Source organism: Malus domestica, chromosome 15, assembly GCF_042453785.1.
Source record: "Malus domestica chromosome 15, GDT2T_hap1".
NCBI lineage: Eukaryota > Viridiplantae > Streptophyta > Magnoliopsida > Rosales > Rosaceae > Malus > Malus domestica.
In genome coordinates this window covers 24,322,434-24,334,655 of record NC_091675.1, presented here as the reverse complement: position 1 = coordinate 24,334,655, position 12,222 = coordinate 24,322,434, and the positions used below count along the sequence as shown (strand labels likewise).

Below are 12,222 nucleotides of genomic sequence, written 5' to 3'. Positions count from 1 at the left end.
AAAATCTCCTAGCTCGGCTACTTGGGGGACTCTTATTATAGGGTTTTGTATCGTACTTGACCAAGCCAAAAACTACAAGTAAGCTTCAAGAGAAATTGATACATTACCTTGTGCATCTTCATCGGTTAAAGATACCACCCCTGGATGGAAGAAAAGTACTTCCAGAGAAGATGCAACATCTACGTATGAGACATATAAGGCAAGTGAAAATGATACCACACTTCGGTACTTAGAAGTTTCGTGATTACTCAATGGCTTGGATCTTGCAAGTCCTCAACCGAGGAGCTTCCCTCACTCGGGAATTTAGGGGAGCACTGTTTGGATCATACTTAACCAATCCCGAAACTACTGAGCACCGGTCAACGTTATACCATCAAGGACCCAGAAGAGTTTCCCTCCAACCAGAAGGCCAATCACAGCGCGACACGTGTCGACATCAGAAGCCAATCATAGCACGACACATGTCAACATCAGAAGCCAATCATAACACGACACATGTCAATGTCAGAATGAAACTAGAAACTCTCTTCTATAAATAGAGATCATTCTCTCACAATATTTCCTAATGTCATTTGTACGAAACCATTCACTAGTACTCACAAAAGGAGAGCTTGAACCTATGTACTTGTGTAAACCCTTCACAATTAATGAGAACTCCTCTACTCCGTGGACGTAGCCAATCTTGGTGAACCACGTACATCTTGTGTTTGCTTCCCTGCCTCTATCCATTTACATATGTATCCCCACTAGTGACCGGAGCAATCTAGCGAAGGTCATAAACTTAACACTTTCTGTTGTACCAAAGTCCTCACTGATTTTGTGCATTAGCACACTTATTATCGCACTTGCACCTTATCTTATCTAGTACTCTAGTTGATTTGGTTTTTGTTTATTTGCATTTCCTATATTAATATTGCTTCCACACTGTGCACATGGCTACGTCACCCTCACGTGACGGCCAGCATGCCTCGATTCTGGTCGGGGTATGTTAGGGAAAGAATATTAACCCTTATAGTAGTAAAGATTGTACCAAGTTAGAAACGATTTATATACATTATCCTATTGAAAATTCTTAATAATTTAAGGGGGGTGTATTCAATTGGGATTTTGAGGGATTTTAATTCTTTTAATGAATCTAGGGGTATTCAATCATGATTTTAAGTGATTCTCTGAAATTCAAGGTGTATTCAATTAGAATTTTAAGATAGTTTATTATAATCCTTAGAAATCTGGGTGTATTCAATTAGAAATTGATTTTAAAGAATTTAAGAAAGTTGAGGAATTAGAGGGAATTGGAGAGATTTCGTAGTGTATTTTAAGCATCTACAAATATCACCTCTCCTCATGAGATTTCGAGAGAATTGAATCAAAATTTCATATGGAATCACTACAAATCAATTAAACTCCATAAAAGTTCATGGATTTATTAATCCATTAACGTCTCTCAAATTCTCAATTGAATACACCCCCTAAGTCTCTCGGTCCTCAATTAACTTGGTTATTATCTATTTGGATATTATTGAATACAACCCCTAAGTTTACAGCCCAACGTAGCGTCTGAATCCAATGTAAAAAACAGAACCAAGAAACGGACAATGTATTGCAACGTTTGAGTCCAAATAAAAAATTCAGGAGTCATGCGAGGTGTGAAATATTTGAAGCATGTTAGTGATGAAAAAACGAAACAAAAAACGTACATTGTAAAGCAACGTCTGAATCAAACGAGCAGAATCACAAAAGAAAAATGTTGATTAATCAACAACGAGGATCCTCCAATCTGTTGTGCGATAGAAAATCATTGCAAATTTTTTTTATTTAAAATTGAATATAAATAGTACGTGATGAAAATTAGCTGCATAATATACAACGGATGTGATTGGAATGATCAAAGAGGATCCTCATTCCAAACATTAACCTAATGTTTGAACCTTTTTGGTCAGAGTGGTTTGATTTGATGATTGACGTCGACGATGCCACTTGCTACGTGTACTGAAAAAGAAAAGAAAAAGGGAATAAAAAAGGGAGGCAGATTGTCTGCCCTCTTGTTTAGGTGTCATTCCTATTCCCTCCTATTTTGTGCGATCACGGTTAAGCCATGTCAACATTTTATATTAAATTTGTTTATAGAGATAATAAGACAAAAAGTAATAAGAATATAAAATGTTGATATGACTTAACCGTGACCACACAAATAAGAGAAAGAATAAGAAGGACATCCAAACAGGAGGGCAGACAATCTGCCTTGATAAAAAAGGATAATGGAAACTGAGGGATCTATCAGGTGAAGCGGTTCGCCGCATACGAACTGAGCCAGTTACATGTGTCCGTCCCATCATCCCTAAAAGCATATATATATATATATATATATATATGTATTTCTCTCTCTCTTTCTCTCTCCAAATTCTGTCTCCCTTCTTCTAGTGTGTTGATGCTTTTTAATTGTTGATGTACGTGTTTCCCACTGGGGTTTGTTCTCCAATAATTCTCAGTCGTACTCGTACGCCGCTAGTTCGTACTTGGTCTAGGGCAAAATGGCAAAAAAAAATAAAAAATTAAATGAAAGTACAAAACTAAGAATAATACGCCGTCTGTGGGAATCGAACCCACGACCACGTGGTTAAAAGCCACGCGCTCTACCAGCTGAGCTAAGACGGCCCCCTTGTTGGATCTTCCATTATATAAGAATCAAGGCAAGGAAGAGATTCTTCTACACTTCAGTACGCATATGTTTGTTGGGCCTAGACTTCTGATCCAGGTCTATTCACAATCTGGCCGGTCTCAACTCTGAAGCCCAGTTCTCATCTTGTCATGGCTTCAACTTTGCGTAGTGTTTGCAGTATTTCTTCAAGTCAGGGCCTAGCTTAAGAGAGAGGTGTAACTAGGGCTGTTGTCGTCTCCACCTAGTAAGTTAGTAACAATCAATGAGAAACGAAAAGCCCACTATGTATATAACCTCTTACAGACCCTACGTAAAGCGGGAGCCTTGTGTACTGGGTACGATCTTTTTATTCAGCCAACCTAAACTCTAAGCAAGTGACCATTTATCACAATAGTAGATAAGTGTTTTGCCCTTGCATGACGGAGTGGGTTACAATTCCGTTGGTAGCTAATCTAACAAAATCTTATCGTTTGACAAAAAAAAAAGACCCTAAACTCTAAACTTATATGGCACAAATGTACTTCTATCTAACTTTTGTATCAATGATAAAACGTTACAGTAAAAAAAATTGACATATATAATTGTATTACTAGTGCAGGACAATACAATAACAATGTAACAATGACATGTAAATCCTTCTCCATACATACTTTTCATGGATTCACATGCATGCAGCATAATTTATTATATATCGTTTTCAACATTCAATATCTTAGCAAAAAATAAAACTAAAATCAAAGTCTCACTCATTGCAATTGCCCACAAACGATTATCCCTTTGGTTACGGGATTTTTTTCAACTTAAGTGCTTAATCTTGGCCAACCGTCCAAAAGTGATCAACAGAGACAAGGGCTTAAAGTAAAGTAAAAGCCTTTTGAAAGTGAAAGATAAGAACTTGAATCAGAATAAGGGTACCTTGAATCGAATAATTCTAGGATGCATGAGTTTTAATGAATTAAAACCTCACTCACATTAAACCACAATAAAATAATTCTCGGCTTATTTACTCATTTACCCTCTGTAAATGTTTTTCACTCCCACTTTTCCTCTTGAAAGTTGCTTTGTCCCAACTTGCACACTAAATCATGTATTTGTGTCTCACGTTACCACATGTCATTAAGTCCGTTAATATTTCATTATGCCCAACATTCTAGTCTAGGAGAGGAGGGTACGCAAACATATGGGTCTTGGTTCAAAATTAATGCGCTCGACAACTGTGTATTGCTTGGATTAAGGAGAGAATTTTCAGTGTGATTGGAATATGGAGTAGTACATCATGTGTTACGATATAAATGATGTAATATGTGTGTTAAAAAATTAATAACTTAAAAAATAAAAAATTTCATTACTTATATAAAAACACGTGGTGTAGAACTCGTATTCCGATCACAATAAAAAAAATTTGTGGATTAAGGGCAATAAGAAATTTGAGCTTTCGATTTGATGACAGCGGGATTCTACAAGAAGTCAAAGATTGTTGGGGCGATGTTTAACAAAGATGTGGGAGTTGACAGAAGTTGGTATTGACATTATTTCGGCTCGGTTAAGCATTGTGGCCAGTACAGTGTTTTGTCCAGTAAGTCTATCGCTCACTCTCTCGGCTTTAGAAATGAGCATTTTCCATGGTCCAAGGCCGCCAGACTTGCTTCTTACAAACATGTTCCATCCCAATACAAACATGGTCCAAGGCGGCCAAACTGTTTTGTCGAGTTCCTCTTTGATTCCAACAGATGACAAATTTCCGAAGCTGGCCATTCATGTTGGACTCTCTAGCTCCATGTACATACTGAGTCATTCATGTTCATATTAAATATATGTAAGTATTGTAGTCAAGTTTCATATTTTCATGAAGATATGTAAAAAACACAAGGAAATGAAGGAAGCTGGGCAGTGGCGGAGCCAGGATTTCGGGTTAGGAGGGGCCTCTCACAAATATTAAAAAAAAATTAAATCGATAGTAGTTACAAAACTGTTAACCAAAACATCATAGTATATATATGAAAATGATCATATTGGAGAGTTTCCGAGTTAATTTCTATAGAATCCACACAAGTTTGTTTTGAACTACTTTTATTGTTCTTTGAACTCTTTGGAGACGGTTCTAATATCTCAGGTTGTGTTTTTCTTTTCAAATATCTTTCCATAATTGAAAAGTAAAAAAACATAGACTCACTAACTTTAAATTAAAAGAAATATGAACATATATGCTAATTTTACAAACTAAAACAAATTAGGCAATAGTTAAGAGAAATTGCAAGACATCAATTTAATCATAATTTATAAACAAAAAATTGTAACAGGAATTGAGAGTAAAATACATACTTTGGGTTGTTGACCAATTAACTAAACTTCAATGTCTTTTTTATGGAATGATGGAATAATTGAATTCTTTAATCTGCAAAAAAAAATATTATTTGTTAAATTAATTTACAATTGTAGATGACAACATATATGAATTAGCAAATTGTAAAAAAAATATTGAAAATGACAACTATGGAGATTCGAAGTTCATACTCTTGAGGATCATGGAAATTGAAGACTGATAGATTGATAGACTGGTTGAAGACTGTGACATGCTATAGATGAGAGAAGCAGTGTACGGCTTGTGTACCACGGGAGGGATCAGACTGAGAGAAGCAGTGTTCTGACTATTTTTTTCAAACTAGCAGCAGAGCAACAGTCGGCTAGAATTAGAGAATAATAAAATACTAATTTTTAGTATTGGAAAAATGAATGGAAGATGAAGTGTTGGAAGTTGGAATAGGTTATAGGTAGGCTTTAGGGTTATTTAAAGAGGGCCGGATATTTTTAAAATATTTAAAGAGGGCCGGATAGTTTGTTTAGGAAATAGGAATGATTTAACTGAAAATAATAAAATAATAAGTAGTACTAATTTTTAGTTATAAACAAAAGCAGGATGGGCTTAGGACTACTGTGGTCCTATGGTCCCTCCGCCCCTGAAGCTGGGGAGGGTGTCCGGTTTGGGTAGATTAGGCTACACAACATATTGATCTAATGTAAAGTCATTCAAATTGATTTGGTTTAGCCCTCAATCAACATCATTTAGATTGATTCGAGTTAGGAGCCAGAAGCTTAATCGAACCAAACCAATTAATTTAGTGATCAGTTTGATATTAATAAAAATTCTTTATATTAAAGATTTTAGTATTTAATATTTGATAATCAAAATTGATAATAAAAGTGTGAATGCAAATGATATAACAAAGCAACAATAACCCATAAGAAAATATTAAAAAAAAAAAAACTTCGACAATTTGGTTTGATTTAGACGGTTTTAAAATAGGCTAAACTAAATCAAACCAAACTAATTGTAGTTCTAATAATATGATTCAAAATACTGAAGCTTGTTTTATTTGACTGATTTGAACAATTCAAAATGTTTCGCATGTAAAATCAAATTTAACATTACTTGTACGAAAATATATAACTAAACTGTAATACGAATGTAAGAGTTTATTAGTAACCCACCTTGCATCTCTTTTAGTGTCTGATCGTTTTGTGATCAGTTGGTATCTTAGACTCCACCGAATATCCTCCACTCTTTCAATATGATTGGCGTGCTTTCACACGATTACTCACCCCTTTCACTTGATTGACTCTCTCTAGACCCACGACCAAAAACCCGCCGTTCGATCTCTGTCCAAACTTTTCTTAACCCGTGCCGCGAAGCATCGGATCTTCACCGGCAGCAGAGTTATCCGAAACATGGGCATTTTGGTCATTCAGCCGAAGCCGGAGCCAATCACAATCGACAAAAGTAGACGAGCAACCCAACCAACCAGCCGCCAGGAAAGTGAGGGAACCCATGCGGCTAGGAAAGCAACTAAGCAACCTCCACCCTCAAACCGGCGTCGTATCTAAGAAGCCTGTATCACTTCACCCACCAAAACGACGCCACTTCTCCTTGTCCCATTCACCTTCTTATCTCATCTCCAACTCCCTTTCCCTCGCTCCCAAGTCATCCTTCACTGTTTCCTCAGACAGCAATTCACCGTCGACCGGAAAATTCACTCGACGACGCCTCCGCCGTATTGCGACGGATCTTATTGAACTGAGCCACCGATCTGCTCGCTGAGTTCAGCTGTTGATTGCGGTTAACTAGAATCTGAAGCTGATAACGACGCCGTTTACTCTCCCGATTCTTCGCTCTCTAATGTGACCGGCTCTGGTCGAGGGGCAAACTGGTGATTTCATCGAAATGGATCGGCAGGCAATGACGGTTGGGCCGGCCATGGATATGCCTATCATGCACGACAGCGACCGGTATGATTTCGTCCGAGATATCGGGTCCGGAAACTTCGGGGTCGCCAGGCTGATGACGGACAGGCAGACCAGGGAGCTCGTCGCCGTCAAGTACATCGAGCGCGGCAACAAGGTCAGTTTTGGAATTCAGTTTTTTATTTTATTTTTGTATATTTTTTTAAATCATCCATTTATGGAAATATGGGATAGCTATTTCAAGTTTTTAGTTTCAAAATTTAGTAATTTGATCGATTTTGATAAATTTTTGCCGCTGTTTTACCATATTTTTTTTTCAAGTTTTTCGTTTCTAAATTTCGTAATCTAATCTTGTAATTGATGTTGTTAGCATTAATTAATGAATGATTATTAAGTGTTTGAAAGGAAAAGATGGTATTTTGATTAATTCAAATTAAAGCATGGAGAGTTGTTGTTGGTGTTGTAGGATTCATATAGCCGAAGACTTAGAGTACTTGGATCTAACGGAGGACATGACACAAAACCGAGCGCAATGGCGTTCTAGGATTCATATAGCCGACCCCACTTAGTGGGAAAAGGCTTTGTTGTTGTTGTTGTTGTTGTTGTAAAGCATGGAGAGTTGGGTTAAAAAAGATATTGAATTTTTTAGTGTGATTAAACTTGCAAGTTTGCTTCTAATGATTTATAGCTCTTTTGGTGATGATTGAGTGGTGAGATTTTGGAGCATCTGTTTCTTACCGTGGTTTTCGGTGTTGTAGATTGATGAAAATGTTCGAAGAGAGATAATAAATCATAGGTCTTTGAGGCACCCGAACATCATCAGATTCAAGGAGGTTAGTTTAGCCTTGTGTTGACGATAAGATTTGAATTTCCGTCTTCCTAGTGATGTTAGGCTAATTGGTTGCTAATCTACTCTGGATTTTACTATGCATATAGGTCATTCTTACTCCTACCCATCTGGCCATTGTGATGGAATATGCTTCTGGAGGAGAAATGTTTGAGCGAATACACAATGCAGGGCGGTTCAGTGAGGATGAGGTCCTCATTTCAATCTCTATAGTTCCTCCCGATCTTTCGGCTTCTTTTACTGCTTTACTTTACATGCTGAAGATGTGTTTTCCATTTTTGGTCCAGGCCCGCTTCTTTTTTCAACAACTTATATCTGGAGTTAGTTATTGCCATGCTATGGTATTCAAGTCTTTCTTTTTTGACCTTTTTAAGACTTCATGTATTTTTCCTGGATGCGGACTAGATAATTTATTTGAATTACTACTTTCCCTGTTGAAGCAAGTATGTCACCGAGATTTGAAGTTGGAGAACACTTTATTGGATGGCAGTCAAGCTCCTCGTTTGAAAATATGTGATTTTGGGTACTCAAAGGTACTAGTAATGTTCGCTTTCTTGCTTATTCAGCTTATGTGTTTGTGTTCATATCATTAATTAAAATAAAGGAAGGCTAACTTGACATGAACTTCTGATCTAGAGCTTTTGTTCTAAGACTGTTGCATATCTGTTTTCTTGAATTTTGACTTGATCTTAGGCGAGTTTGACCCAAGACCCAAGGTTTTTGTTTTAGAGACTTGTTTATAGATAATTTAAGAAGGATTTGGTTTCTCAAGTTAAGAACAATTTCATCAATGATATGGTTTTTAGAATAGTTATGTAGCCTAGTTGGTAGTAAGGTATTGGTCCTCTGACTCTGCTCAGATACCTGTATGAATGGTCAAGGGTCAATTTATTTTAAGTTCATTGTATGCTATATTGGGGCGTAACGTTTTATATCTGATTGTGGTTATTTGTCAGTCTTCAGTGCTTCATTCACAACCAAAATCTACTGTGGGAACTCCTGCATACATTGCTCCAGAAGTATTATTGAGGCAAGAATATGACGGAAAGGTATAAGAATTCCTTAGTGTGGTTAATCATTTATCAAATTATGATGCCATTGGTTTTAATTTACTGAATATGGATATCCCTGATTGTTTGGACCAAGAAGTTTTGTTTAATAATTGGTTAGCATTCTGTTCTGGAGTATTTCATGAAGCTGAATTATAGCAAATGTTATTGGCTAGTACTTTCTACGCTTTCCCAACAAAGTTGTTTGAACTTTGATAAAGTGTAATTTGAAAATCCCCTCAGATTTCTCTGTCTATTATATTCTCTCACCATTCAAGCTTTGCATTTGAATTCCAAATAACATTTTAGCACAATGAATAAGTTCATGGTCAATTCAAAATATGAAATACTTTTGCTGGCTCTTCAAGTTTGAACTGCAGCTAAACATATGCTTGACCAAAAAAATAAAAGAAAAAAGAGCAATTACCTTGTAGCCCTAAGTTCCTAAACTTAATTCTTTTTCCGTGAACTGATAGTTCTCAAGAATCAAAGGGTGTAACTGCACTTGACAGCCAGAGATTTACTATTGTTATGTTGCATGTGGATGTTAAAGTCCATTTATTTTCTATGACAAGTAAATGACATAGTTGGGATTCATTATCTCTTCATGTTGGATAATTATTCATGAGTTTTCATTTTTTGCTTTTATGCCTTTAGAGATAAAGCGTGCGATAGGTACTGACTTCACTTTATGCCTGCCTATATGTATCAGCTAACTTCATTTTAGGCCTGCTTATATGCATCAGCTAATTTTATCTGTATTGGCTTTACAGCTCATTTCTGGACTTGGAGCATGAAACCAGACATACAAACACTTTTTTTTGCATTTAATATTTTTTAAACCGCTTTTGTCTTTCCTTTCTATATCATGAAGTTGAAGTTTTTATTAGTTTCAAATAATGTAATCCTGTTTATTGAATTGAGAAGTTTGTATGTTGAAAGTGTGTTACAACGTCAGATTGCAGATGTATGGTCATGTGGGGTAACCTTATATGTGATGCTGGTGGGAGCATATCCTTTTGAGGATCCTGATGAACCGAAAGATTTCCGGAGGACTATACAAGTATGTCATTTCGCCTTAGCACAACATAAAATTTGTTAACGTAAATTGCCTCACTCGGGATTGTTATTATCTTCCTGCAGAGGATACTCAGCGTCCAGTATTCCATTCCAGATACTGTTCAAATATCTCATGAATGTCTAGAGCTGATATCGAGAATTTTTGTCCCAGATCCTGCTGCGGTTAGTTTATTTTTCCTCTGAACTCTCGTTTTTTCTTCTACACAGATCCTGCTTGAGATATATGTTGCACTTTATTTGGCTCTTTTTTTTTTTTTTTTTTTTTTTTCCAAAAAAGAAAAAGAACTTGGGTGCTTGTGGTTTTCAAAATTGTCTCGGTTCACACGTGCACACACACACACACATGTATTTCTTTTGACCTCTTCTGTTGCCGCACCTTTTGTTTTGTTCTTTGCATTTGTGTAATTGATAAAAGTTAATAATGCTTCTGTTAAGCCCACCAGGGAACGTAAGTTGTTCAAATAGCATACTCTTTTTATAGACTTGAGATACTTTTTTTAAGGTCAAAGACAGAAAAGCGATTTGGAATAAGATTCATAGGAGGAAAGTGGCCGTAACCACCTGGAACATATGATTGAGGCTACTTACTCTTATAATCTTTCAATATAATGGGACGACATTGAAGGGTAATTGTGGGAAAGAAAGCCAAATTAAATTACTACTTTCCCATCTGTATTAATTTGAGCCAGCCAATATAATTAGATTCCTTATTACAGTATAACCAAGTATGATAATCTTATTCCCTTAACATCTTATTCCAAAAGGAAAGGTAATATCTAACTACTTGTGATGTTCCTTGGAAAGCCTCACAAAGGGCATTTGTGTGTGTAAGCTGGGGTTTGCTTGTATACTTCCTTGAATTTCTTGTTTTTTAGACGATTCCTTGAATTTCTTGTTGCGTCACTGCTTTTATTCCAGGGTGTTTTTGAGGCCCTTTGTTTTTCATGGAAGTTTTCAACAGTTCTCCAATTTCCCATTAGTGAGCACTTAAACGCCAGAACTGGAGGAATAAATGGACTTGTTACATTTGAAAGTTGTTGCTTTTGGGGGATTCTATTTGTCGAGAACATAAGAATCTAGTTTTTTTCTTTTCCTTTATTTGTTTTATTGTGCGGGTAGTTACGGATGTGCATGCGTGTAACAGAGAATTAGCATTCCTGAGATAAAGAACCACTCGTGGTTCTTGAAGAATCTCCCTGCTGATTTGATGGACGAGAGCAACCAGTTTGAAGAGCCAGATCAACCGATGCAAAGCCTTGACGCAATCATGCATATAATTGAGGAGGCTACTATACCAGCAGCGGGAACCCTTGGTCTGGGCTCGTACATGATGGACAACCTTGACATGGACGATGATATGGATGACTTGGACTCAGAGTCTGAACTTGATGTTGATAGCAGCGGGGAAATAGTATACGCAATTTAATTGCTGTAGGTGATGTGGTACTTGTTAGTGGGAAAGAGTTTTTAGTGTCGGTGAAAAACTAGTAAAAACAAAGAGAGTGTACAATAGTGTGTGTGATAGATTATTAGCATAGAAAACCAGATAGGGGGATTGAAGGCTCTGTATGCTACATTATCTCATATACTCTCCTCGGAGGTTGTAGTTACTCTCATATGTTTTATAGAAGTAGTTGTATATTTTATAGCCATTGCTCCGGAGAAAGCAATAGCTAGATTTACAAAATTACATGGTCTTAGGATTGATTAGGGAAATGTGGGAAAAGAGACGCAAAGAATCACATAATTGAATCAAATCAAATCCCGAATTAAATCGAATCTCTTGAGTACTCCTCATTATATTTTCCAGCGCCGGGTTGGTTCAAATGCAAAGCAGAATAACAAAAAGGAAAGTTGATCGGAAAGACGTATACTCTTGTATTTGTACTTCGGTAGGTGTCCGTCTCCTAAGATTCAACAATCTATAATCCGAAGTCAAAACACTTCAATCTTCGGACTCTGGCAAACCTAATATATTTCGTACTCTCAAGATACGACTTGAAATTCAACAATAAAGGACACAAAAGAAAACTCTACTCTTTTTAATTCTTCTCTTATATCACGGCTATACTAACGTGAGTTTATATAAAACCTAAGATACTGGTTGATCAAGAGATGAAAACATTCATCCATTAGATCATACCGTTTACCAAGGAATGCATTGATCCCTTTAATTCTATTCCATTAGAAAAGTTGCATAACCTATTCAATCAACCAATTTACGGTTACAACAATTTTTCATTCAAATATTTGAAATTAAAGATTAAAAAATCTATAAATATTATGATATAAATTTCCAACACAGCTGCAATCGATTGAGCTATGCATGGGATTCAAATCCCTTTGGT

At 36.5% G+C, this 12,222-nt stretch overlaps 1 protein-coding gene, 1 long non-coding RNA gene and 1 other non-coding gene across 4 annotated transcripts; 1 reads left to right on the top strand and 2 right to left on the bottom strand.

Moving 5' to 3' along the window:
- Positions 1–2,582: 2,582 nt before the first annotated feature.
- On the bottom strand, positions 2,583–2,655 carry TRNAK-UUU (transfer RNA lysine (anticodon UUU)). Its single transcript has one exon. It is a non-coding gene; the product is annotated as a tRNA-Lys (tRNA).
- A 2,255-nt stretch (positions 2,656–4,910) lies between these two features.
- Positions 4,911–5,384, bottom strand: LOC108173766 (uncharacterized). The gene is made up of 2 exons (XR_001790484.3): positions 5,174–5,384; positions 4,911–5,054 (listed from the first exon to the last, which is right to left on the bottom strand). It is a non-coding gene; the product is annotated as an uncharacterized lncRNA (long non-coding RNA).
- Positions 5,385–6,463: 1,079 nt separating this feature from the next.
- LOC103416001 (serine/threonine-protein kinase SRK2I-like) lies at positions 6,464–11,526 on the top strand. Of its 2 annotated transcripts, NM_001328806.1 has the most exon segments (9): positions 6,879–7,055; positions 7,657–7,731; positions 7,835–7,936; positions 8,033–8,086; positions 8,186–8,278; positions 8,702–8,794; positions 9,753–9,857; positions 9,938–10,036; positions 11,019–11,300. In NM_001328806.1, coding segments are annotated over 9 exon segments (1,080 nt in total).
- The last annotated feature ends 696 nt before the right edge of the window (positions 11,527–12,222 follow it).